This window comes from Sander lucioperca, chromosome 13 (genome assembly GCF_008315115.2).
Source record: "Sander lucioperca isolate FBNREF2018 chromosome 13, SLUC_FBN_1.2, whole genome shotgun sequence".
In the NCBI taxonomy this organism is placed as follows: Eukaryota; Metazoa; Chordata; class Actinopteri; order Perciformes; family Percidae; genus Sander; species Sander lucioperca.
The window spans coordinates 26,488,502-26,502,875 of NC_050185.1; the positions used below are offsets into that span (position 1 = coordinate 26,488,502).

Below are 14,374 nucleotides of genomic sequence, written 5' to 3' on the forward strand. Positions count from 1 at the left end.
AATTACAGTGCTTAACTTTTCGTAGCTAAATGATCGTATGTTTTTATGAGAACAGGCGTGTTATCCTGAGCTAGCGGGCTATCGGCTGCTCTAATTCACATTAAACTGAACATTTCCATTGGCGGTGAAGTGAGACACGGTGAATGGCTTCTTTGGGAATATTTATGTTGACGTTAATGTCCTCATTCATCTCGTTTCCTTTTTGCACAACCGCTGCAGTTGACACACCTTCTTGCAATGTAAGCTAACTCATTAGTGTTGTTGTCACTACGACGGAAGTTACGGCGGAAGTTACTGCATAGCGATCATAGACCGTATATAAAGATGTAGTGATCACAGACTATATAATGATGTACAGCTCATAGACTGTATATAAAGATGTAGAGATCATAGACCGTATATAAAGATGTAGAGATCATAGACCGTATATAAAGATGTAGAGATCATAGACCGTATATAAAGATGTAGCGATCATAGACCGTATATAAAGATGTAGAGATCATAGACTGTATATAAAGATGTAGAGATCATAAACCGTATATAAAGATGTAGCGTTCTTAGACTGTATATAAAGATGTAGCGATCATTGACCGTATATAAAGATGTAGCGATAGACGCTCACCAGATCTGCTGTCATTGCTTGAATTGGAGGACAGAAGTTGATCCACGTTTCTCCACTTTTTGCCACAGCTGATAAATTATCCGGACTTCTTTCATCGGATTGATAGCTGTCCTACAGAGTGAACAGAATTGCGTCCATGGCAACACTCTGCTATGCATGGCAACGGTGTGTTATACTTAGCAACGGTCTGTTATTAAGAAAATCACAGACCGCAGAATGCGTTATAATTCAACCAAACCATTAATAAATCCCCATAAAGAACCTATAACAAGGAAATATTACAACTTAAAATGGATTCAGTTTTTTAAAATACAACAATATCATATTTTAAAGCAGCCATATTATGCTCATTTTCAGGTTCAGAATTGTATTTTAAGGTTGTATTGTTGTATTGTATTGTAAAATTATTACATATTACATACATTACATATATATTATTTGTAAAAGCTAGTATTGGTTATTGAAGCACAATGTGCACTTCCTCTGGTTCTTGAGAGAAAATACTGTGGTACGAAAGAATTAGTGCGCCCTAAGTCTTTCTTTTTTAAATCTTGTTCGGGAACAAAATAATAACTCTGCTAACAAGATATAAACTTGTGTAAACAAGGTAACTTTTACTAACCTGGAACAAGATCCCAAAACAGAGCTATTATACATGTAAGGTGTCCTTGAGTATCGAGAAAAGGCACAGATAAATGAATGTATTGTAATTATTTAAAGTACCTTCATGATAAGTCTAATCCTGATCTTGATCTTATCCATAGCATTGTGTTATATCACTGTGCAAATGTTAGACACTGTCCTCCCATGGAAAAAAGCACACACAAGTTGTTTGTTCAAGCAGCAATTACGACCTATATTTACGTTTATAGTGCCAATGCCCTCTAAGGGCAGTAGTAATTATGACATGAGTAAAGCACGAAGTAGAAGACGTAAAAAAGGATGGGTCAAACAAACAGTAATTTCGCCCAGTTTAAAAATTTGTTAAAGTAAAAGACAGATGTATTTACTTCAAGGAACAAACAGAGCTAAGTCACGTTCTGTGTCACATGGAACCGGAAGTGAAGCAACATAACAGATGTACTGATGTAACCCAAAACCCAATCTCTTTTTAAACTTAAATTAGAAGGCCTCGTGACCCCCCGTGAAGCTTTTGAGACCCCTCGTGGGGGATCTTCAGGTTGGGAACCATTGCTGGAAACAAAAACTATGTTAAGTGTGAATGTCACATTCTATTCAGCAAGTAGTTTTGGTGCCTAAACCTTACCAAACTGTGACCGTTTCACAACGTTAGACCAGTTTTATTAAAACTCGACTAGCATCAGATGACATGCGTCGCCTGCTGCATATTATTCATGCGGCAAGCAGCATAGACAAACCCTGCTTGGTTCTATCACTGGATGCCGAGAAAAGTGTTTGATTGGTTGGAATGGGAATGGGACTATCTTTGGGCTACTTCGGATACATTTGTGCTAGGTGCACAATTCATTAGTATGGTAAAAAATGTATTCGCAAATCCCTCAGCAATGGTCAACACTGGCAATTGTTGATCTGCCCAGTTCCCAGTATCTAGGGGAACTCTATTTGCCCTCTCCCTCGAACCACTGACTCAGAAAATCCAACAACATCCGTCAATGCATCCCATCACATTTTGTAATACAAATCATTGGATATCATTGTATGCTGATGATATACTTCTCTACGTAGGCAACACAGGTTTTTCAGTTTCACATTTGCTTTCCACGTTTGATTCATTTAGCTTGTTTTCTGGTTACAAAATTAACTGGACAAAGTCAGCACTGATGCATTTAAATTCTGTTACATCTCAAACTCCCCTGCCCTCCCACATACCAATAGTCAAGAGTTTCAGGTATTTCAGCGATGATATCTTCCCTTCTTTGCCATCTATTGCTGCACAAAACTTTTAAGGTATATACAAACGTGTAGAGAAGGACTTTCAACACTGGTCAAATCTCCCAAATTCACTTCAAGCCCATATATCAGTTAAAATGGATCTACTACCTCGTGTTAACTTTTACTCTTCTATGATTCCTCTTTCTCCTCCTATTGGCTACTGGGAAAAAACTTCACTCATTAATATCTAAATACATATGGAAAGAGGCCTTGTTTAAAACTCACAACTCTTCAACGAGGCAAGGCACAGTGAGGACTGGCTCTCCCAGATTTTACGGCGTACTTTCGGTCCTTTGTGTTACGCCCTCTATCTATTTGGTTCAATATTGGTTCTTCAGTCATTTGGAGACCAATTGAGGAAAATTTGTCACTGCCTCACAGACTGCAGGACCTAGTGTATTCCAACATACCTTTTAAAAAAGCCAAATTATGTTTAGGCCCTTTCATTTCATCTCACAACTTTCCGTACTGTATTGAAATATGTGCACGCAGATCCCAAATGGCACAATCACTCCCCAATTTTCAACAATTTTTCACTTCTTAAGGGCAATATACCTTTTTCATTCCCACATTGGAAGAACAAGGGAGTTTATGTTTTAGAAGACCTGTATTGTAACCATGGCTTAAGAGCCTTTAATTCTATCTTCTATCTTAATTTTATCTTCTACCTGCAGTTAAGGTCAGCCATGAGGGCATATGGTGTCCCATGGGGAACAGCGCTCCTCTTCATATAATATTAGCCTCAGTGGGACCAACACGAGGGAGGGTCTCTAAACTTAACAAATTTATTTTTAGTTTTGGAATGTTTTACATTGTGTGTGTGTGTGTGTGTGTGTGTGTGTGTGTGTTAAGGAATAGGGGGCTGAAAAAAAGAAAAGAAAGAAAGGGCTAAATGTGTAATGTTAATCTTGTGCCTTTCTCAATAAAAAATGTATTCAAAATAAATGCCTGAACTACGCAGTCGATGTAATGAATGTACCGGCCTGTGATTGGAACGAAAATGTAACTCAGGATGCGAGGGATGACGGTTGTCACCCCAAACTCATCATTGATGCTCATGTTGCAGATGAGCAGATACATGGGCTGCTGGAGGCTCCGCTCCATGAAGATGAGCACCCCCAGGCCGTTGTTGGACACCATGATGAAGACGTAGATGAGGAGGATGAAGGCGGGAAGGGAGGACTGGGGGATGACTTTTAACCCCTCCAGCTGGAGAATATCCAAATTGAAAGTTTGGTTATCCATGCTGCAGGGGGATGAGCAAAACCAAATTGTCAAATCAAGTACACAGTTTAAATATGTATAGCCAGTTTGAACCCAAAAGTTTGAACCCCTAACCCTAACCCATGAATGAAGTTCATCAATCCATTATGCAGAGGGTTCAGTTAAGCCTTGTAAAGATGAGCGAGAGAAACATTATATAAATGGCGGTTAATCAGGCTGTTCTCATGAACCATTCGTACATATCACTATGAAAAGTAGAGCACTGTAATTCGTATGTTTTTGACGTATTTATTACTGTCAGTACCACATTGACTGCTGCTGTAAGACACCTGTGTTTTCCTTTACATAAAACATAAAAATACTTTGCACATCTACAACAGGAGACAAGTGCGTCGGAGGGGGACGATTAGGTCCAAAGTTGCAAAGTTTTGTTAACATGTCTATCAATGAATGCATTTTGTTTTTTGGTTTGCATTCAGTATGCTGCCCCAAGTCTTTGACATTCACACTTTTACAGACTCAAACTCAAAACTTTTTTATTTAGAATGGCTTTTAATACATAATAGTGGTGTGACATTTTCCCTTTCCTTCTCATGTTTTTATGTAACCTTTTTCTGATTTTACTGTATTATGTTTTGTTCTTTTTATTGTATGTTATGTTGTTTTACTCTTGTCCTTGATGTAAAGCACTTTGGATACCTGCTGATTGCTGTAAAGCGCTATATAAATAAATGCTGATTGATTAATTATACAGATATCAACATCCTGTGGTGGTCAGCAGGGGAAAGAGGACCCAAACGCAGAGAGAGGCAGGAGAAAGTTGGCGTTGAGGATTTATTGTGAACGAAAAACGGCAGTACAGAGACTGGAAAAACTCACTGGGAAAAACTCACAAGAACAAAAGAACGCAAGGAAGATTCCAACAAAGGCACATGGCTGAGACACACTGACCGAGAACAAGCAGACAGGGCAAAAACACAAACTGACCGGATGCAGACACAAACTGATGGGAAAAGCACAAGGACGCAAAACGGACAGAAAACAATCTGACACCAGACAAAGGAAACACAGGGGCTAAATAAACTAGGTAACGAGAAGACACAAGACAGGTGACACCACGGCTGGGGAACAGTTGGAGCACATTAGACAATCACACAGGTGGGAAAACAAAGGAAGTAAAACTAGACATGACAAGACAGAAAACAGACTATCAAAATAAAACAGGAATCATAACATAAACAGGGAAATGCACAACAGGGAACAGAAAAATACACAACAAAATATATACAGACCAAAATACACAACACATGATACATTTACAAGACAGGGAACAGAAAAATACAGAATATACAAAAACAGGAAACATAAAGAAAACTACAAACAGGCTACAGAAATAGAACAAAATACAAAGCAAAATACTGAAACCATAACACATCCATCAATTATAGATTTCTCTGGGATGATATTATTGTTACTATAGAGTGTTGTATTTAATCTTAGTCTCTATCTAACGGAAATGTGAATGAATGTTTTGTAATATTGCATTATTTCATGTAAAGTTGGTGATTAGTACATACAAACAAGTCACCTCCTTTAAAAGATGGCTTCTCAGTATGTAACACCATTTGCCTGATAATGGTCTCAAAATGAACAAAACCTTTATCCATTAAACAAAATAATGATACATAAATCAGATGAGATGTGATTAGATAACATCTGCAAACAGGACTTTAATTGACACATGCTTCAATAAGACTAAAATTCACTTTTATATTCAGTAAAATTAAAACAGGCTCACACATCATCAGGAAACACTTCACTGCTTCATTTAAATACTTAAAAACAATATAAGGTTTGACTGACCATATTCCTGCTTCCTACCTATATTTTATTCAGTTCTTTTTACGTTTGTAAGATTTCATCTCAAGCGTTAACACTAAAGCAGAACGCAGCACATGCTGCAGAAAATAACATATTTGTTGAGGACGTTTCAAATCCTAATGGACCTTTTTCTCAGCAGATATTTTGACTTGTCATAGTAGGAAAAGCACAGCTGAAATTGATAACCTTAAGGATGGCTCAATTCCAATAAGTGTCCCAGTAAGCTATTTCAGTGAGTCAGCATGCACAATACCAGGGCCTCTCCTAAGTGGACTGCAGCCATCATTCATGGTTTTGAATACACCTGTGCTTCTCCTACTACGACATGTCAACATGTCTGCAGTGAAAAAGGTCTATTGGCAAAGTGTGTCACACACGGCAGCAAATACAAATCAACTAATTATAGAATCTCATATCAACAGATTTTGGTTTAAGTTGAGACACTTTAGGCAAAACAATGGTTTGAAATTTTAGGCTCTTTATCTTCCATAACATGTCTTTAATCAGAGTAGTGGAAAGAAAACATGTATTTGTGTCTGTATATTTCTTCTAAATTCACCAAATTGCATATTTCAGTGAACATTTTAGACTTGTATATGTTGGTTAAATGTTGACCCTGTACAGCTGTAGTGTCTTCAAAATGTCTGAGTTTTACAATCCATATCTTTAAAGGTTTTAGTTCTCAGACTCTGAGCCAGAATTCTCCTCTTCAGCAGCACTCAGACACCAAACTTTCCACTTTCATTCCTCTGTATATTCTGAAGCTTTTTACACAGCAGGGCTTTGTTCACAAATCATTCACAGCCTGAATTATACAACATTTCATTCACAAAACATGACAGTATTTTCTGATTTATGGAGTGATAAAAAGAGATAAAAATGCTTCCTGATGTGATTTAATTTAAAGTGCTCATATTATGCTTTTTGGCTTTTTCCCTTTCCTTTATTGTGTTATATATATTTTTGTGCACGTTATAGGTTTACAAAGTGAAAAAGCCCAAAGTCCACCCCAAAGGGACTTACCATCTCCAACAGAAAACACTGTTCACAAACTGCTCCAAACAGCTCTATTGTAGTCCAGCCTTTACGTCAGAAACAAACATGCGTCACTTTGTAACACACGTTATAATGCTCGCCTAGCTGCTAGCGTGGCACGCCCTCATTCTCTGCTTCTGACTGGCTAGTAGTCCTTACCTAGGTACTGTCAGGGCACGCCCTCATACTCTGCTTCTGACTGGCTAGTAGTCCTTACCTAGGTACTGTCAGGGCACACCCTCATACTCTGCTTCTGACTGGCTCGTACTCCTTACCTAGCTACTGAGCATGTGTGACTCCCAACAAAGATGGAACAGAAGTGAGATGCCCCACTCTCTAAAACAGAACGTTCAACACACAGGTTGAAAAGAGGAGCTGCAACAATGTGCAGTACGACAAAAATATGGTATTTTTTGAAAATTAAACCACATAAACCTATTCTGATTAGGGCTGTCAGCGTTAACACGTTAAGCGTTTTTTAATCGCATTAATCGCATGCTGGCATTTATTAATTTATTTTACACTTCACTCGGCTTTGCATCGTGCCTAACAGGCTACTATTTTGACCCTTTGCAGCACAGTTCATCAAGCTGCCACTTCCTCGTAACACATCCTGCTGCATGATGGAGAAAGACAGCAGCAATGAAATCCTGAATGGCGACAAGTCGAAAGCCATATGCACATTGTGTAAAGCCGAATTAAAATATCACCGAAGCACGTCAAGCTTGAGCTACCACCTACGGAGCTAAGCATAGTAGTACAGTTAACGTGATGCGGGGGAGAGATGAATGTTCGGAAATAAGAGGTTGCTGTGGCCCGCCGTACAGGTTAGTTTGACCATCGGGCAGCAGCGGTGGCCGGAGCGAGCAGCAGCAGCTGCGGCGGCCGGAGCGAGCAACTGCAGCGGCCGTAGCGGGCGATCACGGGGGGACATCCTCAGTGGTGAAACGCGAACGGGGGCTGGAGTAAAACCTAGCTAGGTGGAAAGCTAACGCTAGCCGGCCACCTGTTCAAGCAAGACTCTCAGGATTTCATTCCTATATTGGAAATTTGTCTGCGGCAGTTTGATCGCTTGAAAAGTCGTATGGTGTCAGGTCGGCATTAGTTAATAAAACAGTGTAGTGATGAAATATGTGATCGGGAGTCTTCACAGGGAGATCATTTTGAAAATTGACCGAATGCTCTAGCCCTTCCTCTCCCTCCGTGGCCTGTTGAAGGGGCGCTATGCAGTTTTGGCTATTTCTTCGCTGTTTTCTCGCTTTTGTTCACAGGATTCTCTATAGAGCTCCCCCTACAGGTTCAGAATAGATATTTGGTAGCTCCTATGTTTACTTTTGTCTGACTCCTCACTTGGTCGGTCTACCGTTTCCTCTTTCTTTGTCCCTCCTACAATACTCTCCTAGCTTTCTGCTTCTTTTTAGCCGGCTCAGCCATGACGATAGTGTGAAAAACTCCATCACTACCTTGTTAGCCGGTTCCTGAATGGGCGTATGTGTGCAGTGCTGTGAAGCAATTTGTTACATCGCGAGACCTGATATCATGATACTTCCTGGCGCTGAGGCTGGCAGCTCGCTGGGCCGAAAGTTGCAAGGGTGGTTTTTCCACTCACAGGCGCTAGGGAGAAGCGAGACGGCCACCATTCAACTCGAAAAAATTCATATAACCATTCCATTGACTCCGAAGCTGTTCAGTTAAAGTGATGGTTCAGAGTAATTTCACCCTAGGCTGCTTTGCACCTTGACCTCGAGCCAAACAACGCCCCCATAAGCTTTATTCCCCTGTTATAACGTTGGTCGAGTTGGCGTTATCAGCTGGTTAGCTTAGTGCAGGCGATAATGGATCCACGTTTGTATCTCGTAAATTATCCCACTAATAATACCTGGAATGATACCAAACTTCTGCAGTAGTACAAATAGTTTCGTTTTATAAGTACAGAAACTAGTTGTACTACTGTAGAAGTTTGGTATCAGACTTAGACTTAGACTTAGACTTAGACTTCTCTTTATTGATCCTTTTGGGATGACTCCCGCAAGGAAATTAAATATCCAGCAGCAGATTTTAGCAGCATACAAATAAAACACTCTTTAAATAAAGAGGTATAGAAAACAAAAAATACAGTATAAGAATAACAATATACATAGACTTTTAGCTAAATATTTTTTACAAAAAAGTAAACAAACAGTAAAACAACAATAATAAACTACAGATAAATATATAGATATATAAGCATAAATTAAAAGTTAAGAGCAGTTAGAGTGTCCAGGTATGTATGTGAGTAGATTATAAAATTATTGCACAGTGAATGAGCTACCACTCCTTCCCTTCCTTCCTGTTATGTTATGTCCTCTTTACCCTATTTCCTCCTCCCCCCAAGTGAGGAGTTGTAGAGTATGATGGCATGAGGGACAAAGGAGTTCTTGAGTCTGTTGATCCTGCATTTGGGAAGGAGCAGCCTTCCACTGAACGGGCTCCTCTGGTTGCTGATGACGGTGTGCAGGGGGTGGCTGGCATTGTCAGTAATGTCCAGCAGTTTGTCCAGTGTCCTCCTCTCTGCCACCGTCACCAGTGAGTCCAGCTTCATGCCGACCACAGAGCCGGCCCGCCTGATCAGTTTATCCAGTCTGGAGGTGTCCTTCTTGGATATGCTGCCCCCCCAGCACACCACAGTGTAGAAGAGGACACTGGTAACCACAGACTGGTAAAACATCAGCAGCAGTTTGCTGCAGATATTGAAAGACCGCAGTCTCCTCAGGAAGTACAACCTGCTTTGTGTCTTTCTGTACAGGTGGCTGGTGTGTGTTGTCCAGTCCAGTTTATTATCCAGCCACAGCCCGGGGTATATGTATGACTGCACAGCCTCCACCTCAGCTCCCTCTAGCAGGACTGGTCGCGGTCTTGGTCTGGACCTCCCAAAGTCAATGACCAGCTCCTTCGTCTTATAGGTGTTGAGCTGTAGTTAGTTAGTGTGACACCAGAGAGCAAAATCCCTCCCCAGACTCCGATACTCCTCCTCTCTGTCACCCCTGATACACCCAACGATGGCTGTGTCATCAGCGTACTTCTGTATGTGACACAGCTCCGAGTTGTAACAGAAGTCCGAGGTGTACAGGGTGAAGAGAAGAGGAGCCAGCACTGTGCCCTGGGGGGCTCCAATGCTGCTTACCACAGTGTCAGACGTGGTGTCCTTCAGCCTGACGTACTGTGGCCTGTCAGTGAGGTAGTCCTTGATCCAGTCTACCAGATAGGGGTCCACTCCCATCCTGTTCAGTTTGTCCTGAAGTATGAGGGGCCGGATAGTATTGAAGGCACTGGAGAAGTCCAAGAAAAGGATCCTCACTGTGCTGCTTCCCTTATCCAGATGGGAGTGGACTCGGTGTAGCATGTAGATGATGGCATCCTCCACACCAACATCTGACTGGTACGCAAACTGCAGCCGGTCCTGGGCGTGTTGTACCTGGGGTCTGAGGAGGCTGAGGAAGAGCCGCTCCAACGTCTTCATCAGGTGTGAAGTGAGTGCCACCGGTCGGAAGTCGTTCAGCTCGCTGGGCCTGTTCTTCTTGGGAACCGGATCGATGCAGGATGTCTTCCAGAGGGTGGGCACTCTCCCTAGCTGTAGGCTAAGGTTGAAGATCCGTTGTAGTGGTTCCCCCAGTTCTGCAGCGCAGGTCTTTAGCAGTCTCAGACACACTTTTTCCGGGCCTGCTGCTTTCCTGGGCCGGAGCTTCCTCAGCTGTCCTCTGACCTGGTCTGTGGTGATATGAGGCAGGGATTGTGTTGAGGTGGGGGGGGGAGGAGGGGGGGATTGTGGTGTCAGGGGGGAGGTGTGTAGAGGGAAGAAGGAGAGATGGCTGCGGTGAGGGTGGGGGGGACAAGGACAAGGGCTGGTTAAACCTGTTGAAGAAGTCATTCAACTCATTCGCTCTCTCCATTGTCCCCCCTGTAGCTCTGGTCTTTGTGTTGTGACCTGTGATGGTCCTCACACCTTCCCAGACCTCCCTCATGTTGTTCGCCCTCAGCTTCTGCTCCACCTTTTTCATATAGCTATCCTTAGCTTCCCTCACACAGTGTTTCACCTCCTACTGTGCTGCCTTCATGGCCTCCTTGTCCCTGCTCCTGAAGGCAGCCTTCTTCTTGTTGAGGACAGCCTTGACGGCTTGTTATTAGGGTAACAGCAGACAGTCTTGATGGGGGAGACCACGTCTGCGCAGAAGTTCAGGTAGTCCGTCAGACAATGTGTCATCCCCTATATGTCCTCACCATGCGGGTTGATCAGCACATCCCAGACTGTGGTGTTGTAACAGTCTCTCAATGCACTTTCCATCTCCGGGGACCATCTCCTGATGGTGCGAGTTGTCACCGGCTGTCCACCGGCCAGGGGAGTGTACAGTGGCTGTAGGTGAACCAGGTTGTGATCAGACTTCCCCAGTGGGGGGAGGGGAGTCGCTCTGTATGCATCCCTCACATTAGCATACAGGAGATCAATTGTCCTGTTGTTTCTCGTAGGACAGTCTCCGGGCATTATTAGTGGGGTAATTTACGAGATACAAACGTGGATCCATTAGCGCCTGCACTAAGCTAACCAGCTGATAACGCTAACTCGACCAACATTATAACAAGGGAAAAAAGCTTATGGGGGGTTGTTTGGCTCGAGGTCAAGGTGCAAAGCAGCCTAGGGTGAAATTACTCCGAACCATCACTTTAAGTTAAATTAAGCTAAAAAAAACTGCATAGTTCCCCTTTAAACGCCCCGTAGATTTTGATCCGTTTTGATAGCAACCTCATTTTCGAACAGCATGTCAATCAAATTACCAGAACTGCCTTTTTCCACCTCAAAAACATTGCCCGTCTCCGTGCATCACTTACATTCTCTGCTGCAGAAATCTTGATCTGTGCCTTCATTACTTCCAGAATTGATGACTGCAATAGCATTCTATATGGTTTGTGATCCAAAGTAGTAAGTAAATACACTTCAATACATCCAGCACTCTGCTGCTCGTCTGATCACCCATTCATGCTCCCATGACCACATCACTGCGGTCCTCCAGAACCTCCACTGGCTCTCTGTCCCACAAAGAATACAATTCAAAGTCCTCCTCATTCACAAAGCCCTTCACAACAAAGGCCCCCTCCTATCTCACCGACCTGCTTCACCACCACTCCTTCCCACAGCCTCCGCTCCTCTGATGCCACCCTACTGTCGCCACCAATTACGACCAAGCGCCGGACCTGGGGCGACAGAGCCTTCTCTATAGCTATCCCCGGTATGGAAGTATCTCCCCAAACACAACCGCGACTGCACCAATCTGTCCATATTCAAATCACATGTCATATTGTACTGAGTGAATTGTCATATTATGTGTATTTCCTTTTAAAAACTGTAGAGTGATCAGTGTACGTGTAATCAGGACATCTTGGCCTCCGCTTTGATTTTAACTTCAGTTTTCTAGTCTCTTGTGAGCTCAATTTTGGGGGCTCGTCCGGAATCAATATGACACATAACACGCTGTAATTTGTATGTATTCCAGATGTTTTTCACCAGTGCACCACATTGACTGCTGCAGTTTATTTTTAACTCCATGGTATTTCAATACCAAATCGCTGGAGTGCCCATTTAATTTAAACTAACAAAACTAAGATAATGAAAATAATAATGATGAAAACGACTGAATAACCATACAATTTCCATATACATTTTCTTTAATCATTTTTTGGGCATTTTCGGCCTTTATTTTGATAGGACAGCTGAAGACATAAAAGGGGAGAGAGAGGGGGGAACTAAACGCAGCAAAGGACCGCAGGTCAGAGTCAAACCCGGGGCCCGCTGCGTCTAGGAGTTACCCTCTATATATGGGCGCCTGCTCTACCAACTGAGCTATCCTGGTGCCCTCAATTTCCATATTTTAAAGAAAAATATTTTACATTTTCACATACAATACTGAAAATACATTTCGTAAATGTAAAAGTTTTTACAGGTGTAAATATCTTTTATGAAACATTAAAAGCCACACAATACACATTTCATTTCAAATTAAAGGTACAAACTAAATTTGTATTATAGAAAATGATTGTATTTTTAAGTCTATTCCAGTTATTTTCCAGGATTCTTTGTCTCCCCAGGTGATAAAATATTGTTTATTTACAGTGTATCTCACCAGTGTTATTCAATTACATTGCTCAAACAGTGCCATGATTTCACAGATTCTCTCAAATTAGAGCTGCAAAGATTTAGTTTAAATTAATCTGCAATCTATTTTTGTATGTAAAAACAGTCAAACTTGTGTGATGTCAGCTTGTTAAATATGAATATATTCTAGCTTCTTCTCTCCTCTGACAGTAAACTGAATATCTTTGAGTTGTGGACAGTAACATTTTTCACCAATTTTCTGACATTTTAGAGACCAAACATCTATGAAAATTATCTTTAGTTTAAAAAAGATACAAGTATACAATACGCAAGTACAAGAGGACAAAACATGCAACATGTCAAGTTACTTTATTGTTATGAAACAAAGTTTTAATCCTCTGCCGGACCTCTTTATTTTGCAGACCGTAGATACCAGCGTTCAGGGCCGGCAGGACAACGTGTCCCACAACGGAGGCCGCTTTCCTGAGGTCGGCCAGAAGAGGGAAGCGGTGCAGGATCACAATGAGGAAGCCGACCACCATGAAGATGACATACGCGACCAGATGAGTGGTGCAGGTCTGCAGTGCTTTGCTGTTCAGAGCTTTGTTTTTACTACTCAAACACACCATGGCGATCCTCAGGTAGGTGAGCGTTACGCTGCCGAGAGACGAGCCCAGCAGCACCACTGTGTAGGCGAGACCGTAGATGTTATTGATGAGAATGCTTTCACAAGACAGTTTGAACAAGGACGCGTTGTCGCAGAACGGGTTGAAGATAACTGACCTGCAGCGTGACAGGCTGATGCTGAGCCCCACGAGAATCGCCACCAGCACAAAGATCGTTCCCCACGCTGCTGCCGACAGTAACACCACCATCCTGTTGGTCATGACGGCGGCGTAGCGCAGCGGGTTGCAGATGGCCATGTAACGATCAAAAGCCATGATCATGAGCACCGTGTGAGAAGCACCCACATGGAGGTGAACACAAAACGCCTGGACGGCACAGGCGATGTAATGAATGTACCGTTCTGAGTCTGAAATTAAAAGATCTCGGAGGAAATGAGGTATAATTACTGTCGCCCCAAAGACATCATTGATGCTCATGTTGCAGAAGAGCAGATACATGGGCTGCTGGAGACTCTTGCTCCGAAAGATCAGCACCACCAGGCCAATGTTGGACACCAAGATGAAGATGTAGATGAGGAGGAGGATGATGAAGGTAGGAATAAAGGACTGGGAGGTTACGTTTAACCCCTCTAAGATTAAAATATCTCCAACAAAAGTGCCGTTTTCCATTTCTCATCTGTCGTGTCAGGATAAAGACTCCGAATGTATAACTGCAGTTGTATGTATATGCAGTTATAGTTACAGAAAAGCAACAATATTTAATTGACTCTTTAAAGATATTGTCTTGATTTAAATCGGCAGATCTGTAAAACTGAGTTTCTCCACAAGATCTCACTGTGACTCTTTAAAAGGTTAGAAACAGTTTGAGTTCCAGGAGATCGCCGTATGCTTTCCCCCACCAATGTCAAATAATAAAGATATCCAACAACTTGAGTGTAACTGAGTTCA

At 42.2% G+C, this 14,374-nt stretch overlaps 1 protein-coding gene across 1 annotated transcript; it reads right to left on the reverse strand.

The window, feature by feature from the left end:
- Nucleotides 1-13,152: 13,152 nt before the first annotated feature.
- Nucleotides 13,153-14,095, reverse strand: LOC116060379 (olfactory receptor 8U1-like). Its single transcript, XM_031313913.2, has one exon. It carries the CDS (start codon nt 14,093-14,095, stop codon nt 13,160-13,162), a length of 936 nt encoding a protein of 311 aa, XP_031169773.2. The 3' UTR covers nt 13,153-13,159.
- Nucleotides 14,096-14,374: the final 279 nt, after the last annotated feature.